Consider the following 16,393-nt stretch of genomic DNA (forward strand, 5'->3'; position numbering starts at 1 on the left):
AGCTACTAGAATGGTACCATGGGCGAGGGACTTCAGTTCTATGAGAATATCTTTGTAGCAGAAAATTCTGAATTACTGAGGTGAAGGAGTAAGGGAGTGGGAAAAATTGGATAGCTCTTTGAAAGAGCTGGCACAGACAATAATAACCTCCTTCTGTGCTATACGATTGTATAATTTTATAAAATTGAACTTTAAAAAGCAAGCATCGGACAACATGAGAACAGCTAATTAAAAAACAAACCTTCAAACACTCAAAGCTAGGAATTTGGTCAAACCTATTGATCATTATATACTTTCATGGGATGTGGATGTCACTTACAGGGCCAGCATTTGCTGCCCAGCCCTAACTGCCCTGGAAAAGGCGCTGGTGAGTCACTTCTCGAACCACTGTAGTTTATTTGATGAAGGTGTAACCAGAGTGCTGTTAGAAAGATAGTTCTAAGATTTTGATCCAGTGACAGCGAAGGAACAGTGATATGGAGTCAATAGGCCCTGTCGGAACCAAAACTGAGCTGGTAATTGCAGTGCAAGTTCACGTGATAGCTCTGTTGACAGCAGCTCCCATCACTTTGCTGATGATCAAAAGTACATTAATGGGAGAATTCATTGTATTGGTGCCGGGTAGTTACTGGTGTTGTAGTTATATTAGAACAACTTGGGCACAGCTAGTTCTGCAGCACAAGTCATAGAACAGTACAGCACAGAAACAGGCCCTTCAGCCCACAATGTTGTGCCGAACATGGCACCAAATTAAACTAACCCCTTTTATCTGCCCTTGATCCATATCTCTCTATTCATGTGCTTATCTAAGCGCCCCTTAAACGCCCCTATCGTATGTGCCTCCACCATCACTCTCAACAGCGCATTCCAGACACCTACCACTCTCTGTGTAAAAAAACTGGCCCCTCACATCTCGTTTGAACTCTCCCCCTCTCATCTTAAGTGCATGTCCCCTCGGATTAGGCATTTCAACGCCGGGAAAAAGATTCTGACTGTCAACACTATCTATGCTTCTCATAACTTTCTAGACTTCTATCACATCTCCCCTCAGCCTCCGCCACCCCAGAGAAAGTAATCCTAGTTTGTCCAGCCTCTCCTTATAGCTCATACCCTCTAATCCAGGCAGCACCCTGGTAAACCTCTTCTGCATCCTCCACATCCTTCCTGTAATGTAAAGGAGACCTGAAGTAAATGCAATACTCTAAGCATGGCCTAACCAAAGTTTTATAAAGCTGCAACATGACATCCTGACCATTGTACTCAATGCCCCAACCAAGAAAGGCAAGCATGCCATATGCCTTCTTTATCACCCTATCTACTTGTGTTCTACTGCTAGGCTGTTGTCAGGGCCCAAAGCGTTTGCAGTGTCCAGTGCCTTCAGTTTTTTTTTAATATCTACAAATGTGGCACTGTTTAATCAAAATGATTCAGTCAAAGATTTTGCATGAAATATTTGATAAGATTCAGAGAAGGGCAATAAGGAAATAAATAGAATTATTCTATAATTTCTTACTGGGAATGGTGGAACGAGAATGCGTTTGGTGCCACAGAGTTCAACAGACTCATTTATCATCACTGTTTCACTGCCTGTCAGCAGCCTTCCCACTGTCGCTGAGACAATCACACAACTCTCAGTTTGAGCCTCGGCATGAAAAGCACATGAAATAATCCCCAATGTAAGAAATTGACAATCATGCAATTGGCTCAAAATAAAAATGCTTACAAGCTGAAAATGGTTGGCATTTTACTATATTTCACCAATTTGACAAAGTCCAAAATGCTACACATATAATTTTGTAAAATCAAAGTGCATAAATTCTTTACAATCAATGAAATACTTAAAAACGGGAATCACTGTTGCAAACAAAAAAAAGCATTCACGCAGGGCACAGCAAGGTGCCACAAACAGATACATAATGAACAGTTCATCTGTTTTACTGAAGTCGATTTAAAGCTTAATTTTGCTCAGAATTCCCTTTCGCTCCTCCAAAATAATGTTGCGTGTCTTGTGTATCCAACTGAAGGGGCGGGTGGGGCATTAGATTAACATCTCCTGTGAGGATAATGACATCTCCAACTGTTCAAAACTCCCTTTATACTGCAGTATCAGCCTAGATTTTGTGTTCAAGTCTCTGGACTGGAACTTGAACCCACAGCCTACTTACCTAGAGATGAGAGGCCAACCAACTAAGCCATGGGAAATGCCATGTCGCCCTCTGGCTATCTAAAGTGTCCACTTCACACAAAGGATAGGAATGTACAAGACAGCGCTGACTCCGGATGTTCCAGTCTCAGTTGGTAAAGACTTCAATTCAGAACTCCACGACACAAAATAGTCAGTCCAAGTGTAACCAGTGGTTTGTGTTGATTTAGCGGTCAAACTACTAGAATGCGCTTTAACAACCTGGACTAAGAGGGTGAGAGAAAGTAGTTGGGATTCAACTCCCGGTTGCTATCCAAATGTATGCATAGGGATATCAGGTGACAATGTATAATGATGTCTCTCCAGTTGAATAGCTTGCCAACACTCACTAACTGGGTTCACATTAAGTGAAGTAGCAGAGCGTGGCTAGTCACAATAATACACCAGTTTGAATCAGCAGCTTAAGAACATAAGATAAATTATGTTTTTTTTAAATTGAAGAGAACTTCAGTCTCCCCAGAACTTTATAAATTCATGTCTATTTCAACTTTACTTCACTCACAATAGTAGTGACAAGTGCCAAATCATCTGAATTTTATTCATTACCTCAATTTTCAACAGCAGAAAAAACATAAATCATCCTCTATGGGCTTAAATTCATTAAAATGAATGAACAGGTTGGAAAATATTCTATACAAAAAGGAATGCTGCCAGAAAACAAGTGCACAGTAACTGCTGATACTGTCTCCCTTTTTAAAGGAATGCAAATTTTCTGAGGTGTTTCCATGATGATTCAGATTGCAAACCTTTGAAAGAGCAAAACCGAAAAATAAGCATCCTTCAGATACAGCTCACATTCTGTTGTCTGGAAATAAGAATGGAAGGTTCATTCATGTCAGTCATTTACACGAGTGTGCCAACATTTTCTGTTATAGTTGGCAGTAGAGATGCAAAACTACTGAACTCACAGGCAACGAGTACTCAAATTGTGAAGTGTTAAGATCTCCGTAGAGACCAATAATTTTTTTTAAAATATGAATTTCCCAGTGACCAAACCAAAGGATTACATGGCAAGATTCCACATTTTCTAACTTGTACTGCAACAAACAAACAAAAATCAACATGAACTAAAAGTTACTTATCAGGCAACGAATACACTAAAACTGCAGAAAAGATATTTCTGATTAACTTGTTAACATAACCAAAAACCCGATGCCATGTTTATAAATTACACTGCACTCTCAGTAATACGTCTTCTGTTTAAAGTCTCAGTTTTAACAGGGTCTCTTCTCCCTGCCCCACCAGGGTGAATCTCCCAGTGTCCTTTTAAACAAAGACTCCTTCACTCAATCTTCTGAGCATAATTCATTGGACTTCCAGTAGCAGGGCACTCTTGGCAACTCCTTAAGTCTTCATCTCGCCACAAGCTCTGTTCTTCAAAGAGGGAATCTGTCCTCATAACCACTCTGTGCTTTTCTTCTGCCTGGCATACTAGCACCTGTTGTGGACCTTCTTGCCCGAACCTCTGGCTGACTGACTCAGAGTCGGAGTTTGTACACAGCAAGATCAACTGACTCCTCCTTTATGTCAAGGTGTCAAAACTTTCAGTAAATTTTGAGTTTGCCTCCATACAAGTAGGTCATGTGGATTTGTGTCTCTGAGCAGATGTGGTATGTGGTCACATGGGTTTAGCTCTAGGTAGAGAGGAGGTCATAACCCCCACCCCTTCCAAACTACACTATTTTACATAGAAACATAGAAAACTACAGCACAAAACAGGCCCTTCAGCCCCACAAGTTGTGCCGAACATATCCCTACCTTCTAGGCCTACCTATAACCCTCCATCCTATTAAGTCCCATGTACTCATCCAGGAGTCTCTTAAAAGACCCTTTTGAGTTTGCCTCCACCACCACTGATGGCAGCCGATTCCACTCGCCCACCACCCTCTGTGTGAAAAACTTCCCCCTAACATCTCCCCTGTACCTACCCCCCAGCACCTTAAACCGGTGTCCTCTCGTAGCAGCCATTTCCACCCTCGGAAAAAGCCTCTGAGAGTCCACCCGATCTATGCCTCTCAACATCTTATATACCTCTATTAGGTCTCCTCTCATCCTACGTCTCTCCAAGGAGAAAAGACCGAGCTCCCTCAGCCTATCCTCATAAGGCATGCCACTCAATCCAGGCAACATCCTTGTAAATCTCCTCTGCACCCTTTCAATCTTTTCCACATCCTTCCTGTAATGAGGCGACCAGAACTGAGCACAGTACTCCAAGTGGGGTCTGACAAGGGTCTTATATAGCTGCATCATCATCCCCGGACTCCTAAACTCAGTCCGTCGATTGATAAAGGCCAGCACACCATACGCCTTCTTAACCAACTCCTCCACCTGAGGGGCCAATTTTAGAGTCCTATGGACCCGGACCCCAAGGTCCTTCTGATCCTCTACCGTCCTAAGAGTCTTTCCCTTTATATTGTACTCCTTCATCCCATTTGACCTGCCAAAATGGACCACTACGCATTTATTTGGGTTGAAGTCCATCTGCCACTTCTCCACCCAGTCTTGCATCCTATCTATGTCCCTCTGTAACTTCTGACATCCCTCCAGACTATCCACAACCCGTCGGCAAACTTACCAACCCATCCCTCCACTTCCTCATCCAGGTCATTTATGAAAAAGACAAACAGCAAGGGTCCCAGAACAGATCCCTGGGGCACACCACTGGTGACCGACCTCCAATTAGAAAAAGACCCATCTATACACACTCTCTGCCTCCTTTGGGCAAGCCAGTTCTGGATCCACAGGGCAGCAGCCCCTTGGATCCCATGCCTTCTCACTTTTTTCTAGAAGCCTTGCATGGGGGACCTTATCGAACGCCTTTCTAAAATCCATATAAACCACATCTACCGCTTTCCCTTCGTCAATGTGTTTAGTCACATTTTCGAAGAACTCCACCAGGCTCGTAAGGCATGATCTGCCTTTGACAAAGCCATGCTGAGTATTCTTGAGCATACTAAACCTCTCTAAATGCTCATAAATCTTGTCCCTCAGGATCTTCTCCATCAACTTACCAACCACTGAGGTTAGACTCACCGGTCGGTAATTTCCTGGGCTATCCCTATTCCCCTTCTTGAAAATAGGAACCACATCCGCAATCCTCCAATCCTCTGGCACCTCTCCCGTCTCCATCGACGACGCAAAGATCATCGCCAGAGGCTCTGAAAATCTCTTCCCTCGCCTCCCACAGTAACCTGGGGTACATCCCATCCGGACCCGGCGACTTATCTATCTATTACCTTGAATTAAAAGGCCCAGTTTAAAAGGTAACTGTCTAAAAAGTCCAGCATTCGGAACAACAGACTTTTGAAAAGAGCAGACCTATTTGCAAAACTAAACAAATGCACTGACACTGGGAACAAAGGAAGCAAACAAATCTGACAGATGTCAGACTGAGAAGCTGGAGTACTTTTGCTTCTGTCTGTACAGAAAGGGAGTCAGGTTTGTTACTATACATCTGTACAAAATATCCCAATTGTTCAGAAAGTTACAGGGCTCAAACAAAGTAATTATTACAAAATCATTCCAAGAACTATTCATACCACTTGCAATCATTCACCGAAAATCACAAAATTGTCAGGCACTGCCACTGTTCATTTGCTGCCGCACATTGTCTCCAAAACGTAAAAGTTCCTGTGGTACCTCATCAGATTATTTCCACTTCTACCTGTTTCTATGTTGCCAGCACATCTTCCATAAAGCTTTCCATTCCACCCAGATCATCATTCCTGGACCTTGACTTTCTCTTTTGTAATGCTGTCCCTTGGAGGCATCATTTGCAGACATGTGGTTAGATTTCAAACATTCTGACGACATGCTGGATAGCAAAAACTTCCTTTAATCAATGTATGCATGATTAAAACTACCCCATTCAACTCGTGCCAAAAATCAACCCCTGTCCTCAACTTCCTCCATGTCCCTGGCAACTGATTCAGGCTAAGCCCAAGAGGAAATAATCTTGGCATCATGCTCAATCCCAATTCAAACCTCCACCAAAACCAGCTCCATGCATAATCCATCTTAATTTCTACCTCACTCATTAATGCAACTGAAAGGCTTATCCATGACTTTGTCACCTAGATTCTTCAACTTGGCTTAACGAAGTCCCTCTCTTACAAATTGTACCTTCTCCAAAACTCTGTCCCATATCCTTTCCTGACAGTAACTTCAAATTATTCTGTCCAGTTTAAGTTTATCAGCTCTTCTTCAACACATCAATCTCAAAATCATTCGAGCTGTTCACAAGTTCTTCTATAACCTCTTCCCTGCAAACTCCTCTCGATTCATGTCCCCCCCTCATGTGCCACTATTCATTTGCTCAGACTCTGCTTTCATCATGTTCCACCTTCAGGCATGGAGCTTTCAGTTTTCCTGATCCAATCCCGGTTAATTTCATCAAACACTTTACCATGCTAGCAATCTCTTTCCTTCAAAAGCCTTCTCAAAACCTCTCTCTTCAATTGTGCCGGCCTGCTCCTACAATTGCTCAGTGTTTGTTTCCATTTGTCTCCGAGTGCCATGCAATGTTTTACTATAATAAAGGCACTACACAATTGCAAGCTTTTGCTGTTGGCTCCGAGCCTGCATTTATTTGTATTTAGAATGAAACCAGGAGGAAGGGATTTAATCTTTGAGGCGTGGGAGAAGAGGAAAAGAGAAGTGCTTTCAAATAACAATGTCTTCTTGTGAGCACAGAGAAAATTTGCTAAATTCTTGCTTGGCACTGTTAGTTTGTTGCATCAGTTTAGCAGCTATAATAAAAAATACAATACCTGTACAGGGCGGTTTCCCAAGAAATTCAAATCCATGTTCTCACCGAACAGGTATCCCTCAGGATGTGGGGTATCAAACTTCTCGCCACCCATGAAGAAATGACTTGCGAAGTAATTCCCTGGAATATCAAATGGTAACCTAGTTACAAACAGTACTTTAAGAGTAGTTCTTTCAATATTAGAAAGTGGAGATCGCTAGTATTTAATACAATTCAGAAATATATTGTGTTAAACTGACTATATTATGGTACAAATCAGTCGACTCACTCAAAGCCCACAAAATTGTTATGGAAACAAGGATTAAATTAACCCTTGAAAATGTTTGGGAGTATCCATCACAGGAGTGTAATTTCAGACACCGCACTTTGACATATTGAAAGTATTAAGAAAAATTACTTGGGGATGAAGCCAAAAAGTAGACCGATGCACAAATATCCCTTACCAAATAACCATTACACCAGTTTAAACTCAGTCTGTTTATCTGCGGTAATTATACTTTATCGTCTTAAGATCATGGACAGACTTGAATGCACCTTCATAGCAGAATACATTGGAGCATTATACCAATGTGATAGCCAGTCATGAAACAGTCAGCTGATTTACTATGTACAATGCCACAGAACAACGGATCTTTGTAGTCACATTTCTGTCATTTACATTCTGCCTGCTTTCAGGCAGAATGTAAATGCTTTCCTTTAATCAGCATGTGGGGTTTCAGTTTTTCTCCATTCTGATCAACTAATTTAGACTTTAATTTACCAGATGTATTGTGCGTAACTTTCCTGTCCGTTACAGTGTTCTACCCAAAATATTCCAGGGGAAAAAAATCTTGGTTCCTCAACATCTTATTCCGTTCTCCTATAAATAATGTTACATTGTTTAACAGCATAAAAAATAATCTGCTTTAAAAATTTTGGCTTTGCCTCCTTCAACACTCATGGCACCCCTTTCCACAAACATCCAGATGTATCCTCCACTCTATGTTCAGAATCTTATCCAGCCTTTGGGGGGACCAACTTGCCCTCACATAAGCCAGCAAATGCTCAAGTGCAGCAATCAGTCTCCAATGTTAATGGCACTTTCCAAGTCATCGCTTTGCGCGACAGTTCACAGTTTTAGCAGCATTTTAGCTTTTGGAATGGGTTGTGAAAACCAATATTTTGGATCGTTTTGCCTTAAAAATTAGATCAATACCCTATTTTTCTGTTTAACATTTCTGAGAAATGTTAAGAAATCACTATGCAAGTCTTATGCATCAAATGGGAGGCAGGAAGGTATTGTTAAATTGTGATATTATGTTGTTAATTCACCAGCAGAGTGCACAAGCACAGCTCAGCTCCAAATCCAATACATACTGTATACTGTGGGTGGCACAGTGGTTAGTACTGCTGCCTCACAGCGCCAGGGACCCGGGTTCAATTCCAGCCTTGGGTCACTGTCTGTGTGGAGTTTGCACATTCTCCCTGTGTCTGCGTGGGTTTCCTCCGGGAGCTCTGGTTTCCTCCCACATGCCAAAGATGTGCAGGTTAGGTTGATTGGCCATGCTAAATTGTCTCCTAGCGTCGGGGGACTTGCAGGGTAAATACGTGGGGATCGGGCCTGGGTGGGATTCTGGTCAGTGTAGACTTGATGGGCCAAATAGCCTCCTCCTGCACTGTAGGGATTCTATGGTTCTATAAAATATTTTTTTTTAAGTAGCCAAGTGTAAAAACAGTATATTTTTTACTCACTAGTATTGTTATTAATTCAGATTTGAAAACTGGTCTTGCATTTGCAGTAGCTTGATACTTAATTGAGGAATAGTCATCTGTCACTCTCCTCTAATTACAATAATGGAGTGACTGGCTAGTATCAGTGAACAGTACTGTTACTCACACGCTCTACTGTGCTTTCCTGTTTTTTGAGCTCATTAAAGGAAAATCCCCACACCAATGCCAAATTTATAACAAATCCCTGAAATGGGACAGAGGATTTGAGATGTTTTTCACCGTAATACTACGTAACGACCGAACAGTCTTGTAATTGGCCTGACTGTGTCAAATAAATCCATAATATTTGTCAGGTTTTCTCACAGCAAAACTTTTAGGTACTGCAGACATAGAATCTAAGGATTAAAACTGACATCATATGGCTGCAAAGTGTAATATACAACAAATAACTTGCAGTCAGGGATGGAATTGAAGGCAATACAGAACACGCTAATCAAATTATAGGATAAGATTTCTCCTGGACTGTTGAGAGGAGGAATCAGAAAGGAAATAAAATTAAATGTCTCAAAGGTAACAGATCTGGAATGAATAAATAAATGCTATGAACAGTAAGCTACAATTACACCACTCTCAATTCGGAGGAAGACTGTTCCACACATGCACAGTATGATATACACTAGCTTTTGACCTCCAATGAGATTTTTAATAAATCCAAACAGCTGGCGTACACTCAGCTCATATCACTGAATGGCAGCACAATGGCCAGAACTTGCTTCAATTTTTTTAAAGTTACATTTTGGGCTTGTTTCACTTTGGCTACTCTTTCACATCGAATACACAGAGTTACGCATGTTAGACTCGCTCTGCCAGATGGTCCTACTACCAGCAAAACAGTCAACAAAGATGTACTTATGTCCAATTTATTCTGCAGTTTGTCACTGCAGCAGCACAAAGGTATTGAATCAACACTGTCCATGTTGTAGTTAAAAGTAACATCGGATTATATAAACAAGTTACAGTCCGGGCCAAAACTTTGCTCAGTGGGATGGGTAGGGTGGAAGAAATGCCACAAAACAAAATTACTGTCACTCTCCATTATTATTTAAAAACATTCTCGTCATGGAAAATAAGCGGCAGTTCAAGGAAGCTCCAATAACGCTGGGAATTGATTGTAAACACTTTACACATTACTGCACAGATTTGAAAGCATCTGCCAAACACAAACAACAGCTGCCACATTTTTGCAAACTGAAGCAAAACTCCAGCTTTTAAACTAAGATTTTCCACTCATCATTGGAAGGAGATACAGGGGTCGTTCCCAAGGACTGGAAAATTGCAAACGTTACACCCTTGTCCACAAATTAGTGCAACAAAAAACCTAGCAACTACAGGGCTGGCAGGTTAACCTGGGTGTTGGGAAAGCTTTTAGAAAGAATAATCCAGAAAAAACTAATAAACGGGACAAATGTGGATTATTTAAGGAAAGCCAACAAGGGTTTATTCAAGATAATCATGTTTAACTAACTTGATCGGAGTTTTTTGATGGGGTAACAGGGAGGGTAATGCAGTTGCAATGCATATATGAACATGAAATAGATGTTTGAAGATGATATTATAGGCATGCTGAAGTGCATGGAGAAACAGGGACAGCGGCAGCATGGATACAAATTTGGCCAAATGACAGGAAACAGCAAGTAGTGGTGAAAGTTCTCAAAACAAAGTGTTAAAATACTCAAAGGTCAAGCAGCATCTGTGGCGAGAGAAACAGAGTTTACAATTCAGGTTGGATATGACTCTTCTGAAATTTCCCAGCACTCTTCAGTATTCTGCTTTTATTATTATATTTTATTATAGCTGTGAATGGCTGTGTTTCAGACCGGATAGGATCCCCAGGGGTCAATAATAAGACCATTGCTTTTCCAGACATAGATCAAGGACCTAGGCATGGTGTATATGGAGCAATTTCAAAATTTGGAGATTACACAGAACCTGGAAGTACTGAACTGTGAGGATGATGATCGACTTCAAGAGGATCTAGGTGAACTGGTGGAATGTAGACATGTGGCAGATATTTGTGATGCAGAGAAGTGTAAAGTCTTACATTTTGATGGCAAGAACAAAGAGAAGGCAATATAAGAAAAGGTACAATTCTAAAGTACGTACAGAAGAAGTTCCTGGGGGTGAATGAACACAGATCTGGGAAGGTGGCAGGGTAAGTTGAGAAAATGTTTAAAAAGGCAACACAGATCCTTGATAAATGGAGGTATAGAATACAAAGGCAAGTATAATGACCCCTTGTAACTAGTAGCTTGGCCATAACTGGGTGTTACACTTTAAAAAGTAAGTGAATTCTTCAGAGGGAGTGCAGAAAATATTACGAGAATAGTCCAGGAGATGAGAGAGCTCAGTTACGTGGATAGGTTAAAGAAGTTTTTTGTACTCATTAGAAAAGAATGAGATTTGATAGAGTTGTTGAAAATCATAAGGGGTCTGGACAGAAAGGGAGAAACTGTTCCCAGTGGTGGAAAGATCGAGAACCAGGGGACACTAATTTAAGGTGAATGTCAAAAGAGTCAATGGCAACATGAAACAAAATGCAGCGATTGTCTGAGAGTAATGGTGGGGCAGATTCAATTGTGGTACTTAAATGGGAATTGGTAAGCCCTTGAAGAGAAAAGAAAATGCACGTATACAGGGAAAAGGCAGAGTGGAATTAACTGAACTGCTTTTGCAGAGAGCTGGTATGGCCATTAATGGTTTGAATGGCCTCCTTCTGTGCTAAAACCATTCTATAATTCCACGTTGTTGGGAATTAAGAATTTTACCTGTGAGGAAAAATTGAATAGGCTTTCTTTGGAACAGAGGTTGATAAAGGGAGATTTAATTGAGGTGTATAAAATTATGAGGGTTGTAGATAGAGTGATTAGGGAGGACTTATTCCCTTTGTAGAGAGTTTAATAATCAGGGACATAAATTTAGTAATTGGAAGCAGGATTAGAGGGAAGTTGAGGGAATTTTTTTGTTTAAACCCAGAGGGTGGAGGAGGTCTTGAACTCAATGCCTGAAAAGGATAGAAGGGGCTGGAATCGTCATCACATTTTTAAAAAGTGCTTGGATGTGGGCTTGGAAGTGCTGAAACCTACGGACCAGGAGCTGGAAAGTGAAATTAGGTTGGATTACTCTGTCAGCTGGACAATGGCTTCTTCCTGTACCATAAACTGCATATCATAGTATATCCACACCATATCTGCTTAGCCATCATTATAATACATACATTGATACCTCAAAAAATTAAAGTCAATGGAAAACAAAGTTCCAGTTCAATCTGATTAATGCAAGTATCAATTATATGTTGATCTTTGCGTGTTTGAATAGTGTGAGATATCATGACCAGATTACTGCAATAAACTGATGTGAAATATAAATTATAAAATTTCAGCCAAGCATTGATGTATAATAAATTAATGGGGGGGAGGAAACATAACAAATAAGGACTACAGCAATCCTTAACCATAATCACAGGATTTCAAACTACACTCCAAGAATCATTAGCGGGCCCACCAGGAAATCTAAGATCACGTTTCTGTAATTTAGCCCTTTCTGCAAGGCATTTCTTTTGCTGTATATTATTTTAAAAACATTTCTTCACTGTTTGCTTTTGAGTAGCCAACTCCACCCTTCAGCAATTTGGGATTGTCAATATTTGCAGGAAAAAAAAATCAAATCTGTTGACCTAAACAGGAGGTTCAAATTTCTGTTCACACATATAGTGTAACTCTATTTAATAGTGGGCAGCATCAATGTGCAGTATTGTGGAACCCATGAAAAATCTTCAGAACTTAAAATGGTTAAAACATTGATTTGATACAAATTTGAAATTTACTACATTGGGAACCAGTGGCTTTTGATGGTGCTTCATTGATTCAGCATTTATCATGCTTTACCCGGGGATTTTTCTCCTTTTGCAATTCAATGGGCGAGCTGTTGAGAACTTGAAAAATTGCCAGTAAACAATCATAATCTCTTCTGTAAATGCCATCGGGATTTCAAATCCAATCCCCTATTTCCATGTGTTTTTAATTAAAGATCTATTATGGGCTCAGCTCAGCAGAGCATGCAAGGGGAGAAAGACACCATTGAAAGCAGGCATTTTCTTCTACTTCAGTCACTTAAGATTTTTCTTACAGTAAATGGTTAAATATGTTTATGGGGATTAAAATATTGTACTATGTTAACAAGACCCCAGGTATTTCTATTGATACATAGTAATTTGTTAAGAACGAGAAAATGCAACAATAAGTGGAATGGAACAAGCTGATTTTGTGCATGTCAAATCACTGTCGTCTTTTACACTTAACAAAACAGTCGTTACCATGGAGACCAAGAAAACCCAAACATCAATACCAGGATCTCAGTTCTATAATCAACATGTAAAGTCTGTCCAACATCTACAAGGCACAAGCCAGGAGTGTCATGGAATACTCTCCACTTGATGAGTGCAGCTCCAACAACACTCAAGAAACCCGACACCATCCAGGACAAAGCAGCCCGCATGATTCTACTCCTTCCATAAACATTCAATCCCATCACCATTGACGAACAGTGGCAGTTGTGTGTACCACCTACAAGATGAGCTGCAGGAACTCACCAAAGTTCCGTAGGCAGCACCTTCCAAACCCACGACAACCATCATCGAGAAGGACAGAGCGGCAAGTACCTGGAAACACCAAGTTCCCCTCCAAGCCATTCAACATCCTGACTTGGAAATAAGACGCCGTTCCTTCATTGTGGCTGGGTCAAAATCCTGGAACTGCCTCCCTAACAGCACTGTGGGTGTACCTACACCTCAGGGACTGCAGCAGTTCAAGGAGGTAGCTCATCACCTTCTTCTCAAGGGCAACTAGGGAGGGTCAATAAATGCTGGTCTTCCCAGCAATGCCCAGATCCCATAAAATGATTTTTTTTTAAGTTAGGAGTAAAATATTCAAAAGTTTTGCTGCATAGATTTTATGTTACAGTACTGAAGGGTCTGCAATGGATCTTCCAATCGATGCCATTTTGACCACAAAAGCTGTCCGCTTACATTGTCAACAACAACTGATTCCACTTAGTGTCTTTAACATATTAAAATATCCCAAAGAGTTTCATAGGAGTTATCAAAAAAAATCTAAAATATCACATGAGGAGATATTGGGAGGTGACCAAAACTTTGTCAAAGAGGTAGGTTTTAAGGAGCTTCCTAAAGGAGGACCAGGAGAGGCAGAGAGGTCCAAGGCAATGGAAACCATAACCGCCAGCGGCAGAATGGTTAAAACCAAGGATTTGCAAAGAGCAACTAGGGGGAAGTACAGAGATCCTCAAGGATTGTACAGCTGGAGGAGGATTCAGAGATAGGGAGGGAGCGGGCAGGGAAGGATTTGAAAACAAGGATGAGAGAAAGGCATCGGACCAGAAGCCAACGTAGGTCAGTGAGCCTCTGTGTAGCCTTGTGGCTACACATAAAGGATATTTGTTGGCCACAATAGAGATGATAGGGGAATTCACTATTAGATGTGTCAATGATGGATTGATTCATTGATGATTTCTATGTAACTATTCTGCATTTTGTTGGAAAATTCACAGTGCTTCTAACCAGAAAAGTTGCTGCAGTTTTGGTCATGTAGGAATTCTGTTTGCTGCAGTTCATAGAGATTATTTTCAAAAAGACTCTGCAAATAGATATAACTTGCTTTTTTGTCTGATGAGTAAATAAAATTTGGTTGCGGTAAAATACACCTGTCTATTCTAAGTCTTGCCATAAGTCCTGCCCCATTCCTGCCTCCAACAACTTGTCTGACAGTGGTCAATAGACATTCTACAACCGTGAAGCTGCTCTGGCTGAGATCACTAAGTAAGAAGTCTCACAACACCAGGTTAAAGTCCAACAGGTTTATTTGGTAGCAAAAGCCACTGGCTTTCGGAGCGCTGCCCCTTCATCAGGTGAGTGGGAGGTCTGTTCACAAACAGGGCATATAAAGGCACAAACTCAATTTACAAAAATAATTGTTGGAATGCGAATCTTTACAGGTAATCAAATATTAAAGGTACAGACAATGTGAGTGGAGAGAGGGTTAAGCACAGGTTAAAGAGATGTGCATTGTCTCCAGCCAGGATAGTTAGTGAGATTTTGCAAGCCCAGGCAAGTCGTGGGGGGTTACAGATAATGTGACATGAACCCAAGATCCCGGTTGAGGCCGTCCTCATGTGTGCGGAACTGGCTATCAGTCTCTGCTCAGTGGCTCTGCGTTGTCGTGTGTCGTGAAGGCCGCCTTGGAGAACGCTTACCCGAAGATCAGAGGCCGAATGCCCGTGACCTCTGAAGTGTTCCCCAACAGGAAGAGAACACTCTTGCCTGGTGATTGTCGAACGGTGTTCATTCATCCGTTGTCGTAGCGTCTGCATGGTCTCTCCAATGTACCATGCCTCGTGACATCCTTTCCCGCAGTGTATCAGGTAGACAACATTGGCTGAGTTGCAAGTGTATGTACCGTGTACCTGGTGGATGGTGTTCTCACGTGAGATGAGAATGTGCAACTCGGCCAACGTTATCTACCTGATACGCTGCAGGAAAGGATGTCCTGAGGCATGATACCTTGGGGAGACCATGCAGACGCTACGACAACAGATGAATGAACACCGCTCGACAATCACCAGGCAAGAGTGTCCTCTACCCGTTGGGGAACATTTCAGCGGTCATGGGCATTCGGCCTCTGATCTTCGGGTAAGCGTTCTCCAAGGCGGCTTTCACAACACTCGACAACGCAGAGTCGCTGAACAGAGACAGATAGCCAAGTTCCGCACACATGAGGGCAGCCTCAACCAGGATCTTGGGTTCATGTCACACTATCTGTAACCCCCACGACTGCCTGGACTTGCAAAAATCCCACTAACTGCCCTGGCTGGAGACAATACACATCTCTTTAACCTGTGCTTAACCCTCTCTGCATTCACATTGTCTGAACCTTTAAGATTTGATTACCTGTAAAGACTCGCATTCCAACCATTATTTTGTAAATTGAGTTTGTGTCTTTATATGCCCCGTTTGTGAACAGAATTCCCACTCACCTGATGAAGGGGTAGCACTCCGAAAGCTAGTGGCTTGTGCTACCAAATAAACCTGTTGGACTTTAGCCTGGTGTTGTGAGACTTCTTACTGTGTTTACCCCAGTCCAACGTCGGCATCCCCACATCCTGAGATCACTAACCCAGAAAAGCAACTGAACTTGAAATCTTACTTGTTCATGTGCCCTAGTGCCACATTAGGCATTGCATGGGGACGGAGTGGCATAGCGATATTGTCGCTGAACTAATAATCCAGAGACCCAGGGTGGTACTCTGGGCACCCAGGTTCAAATCCTATCATGGCAAATTTGAATTCAATAATAATCTGGAATTAAAAGTCTAATAAAGACCATGACCAATAATGGCCAATTGTCGTAAAAACCCATCTGATTCACTAATTTCCTTTAGAGAAGGAAATCTGCCATCCTTACTTGGTCTGGCCTACATGTGACTCCAGAGTCACAGCTTAAATGCCATCTGAAATAGCCTCGCAAGTCATTCAGTTCAGGGGTTGTTTAAATCCCCATCCTATTCCATTCTTCCCGTGCCACCCCTGTCCTACTCGTTTCATCCTCATCCCCCAATTCATCCATCCCACACCGGACACCAAT

The 16,393-nt window shown here is 41.6% G+C and overlaps 1 protein-coding gene across 6 annotated transcripts in view; it reads right to left on the reverse strand.

Moving 5' to 3' along the window:
• Positions 1 to 16,393, reverse strand: part of LOC144510533 (E3 ubiquitin-protein ligase MGRN1-like) — a 155,395-nt gene that overhangs the window by 106,428 nt on the left and 32,574 nt on the right. For all 6 annotated transcript variants that reach the window (XR_013500643.1, XM_078240045.1, XM_078240046.1 and 3 more), the window contains exon 2: positions 6,973 to 7,091. Coding sequence is in view for 5 of the 6 variants with exons in the window: in XM_078240045.1 (XP_078096171.1) it covers positions 6,973 to 7,091 (119 nt within the window). In the remaining variant the exon portion in view is untranslated. The remainder of the gene's footprint in view (positions 1 to 6,972; positions 7,092 to 16,393) is intronic.

Source organism: Mustelus asterias, chromosome 23 (assembly GCF_964213995.1).
Source record: "Mustelus asterias chromosome 23, sMusAst1.hap1.1, whole genome shotgun sequence".
Taxonomy (NCBI): Eukaryota; Metazoa; Chordata; class Chondrichthyes; order Carcharhiniformes; family Triakidae; genus Mustelus; species Mustelus asterias.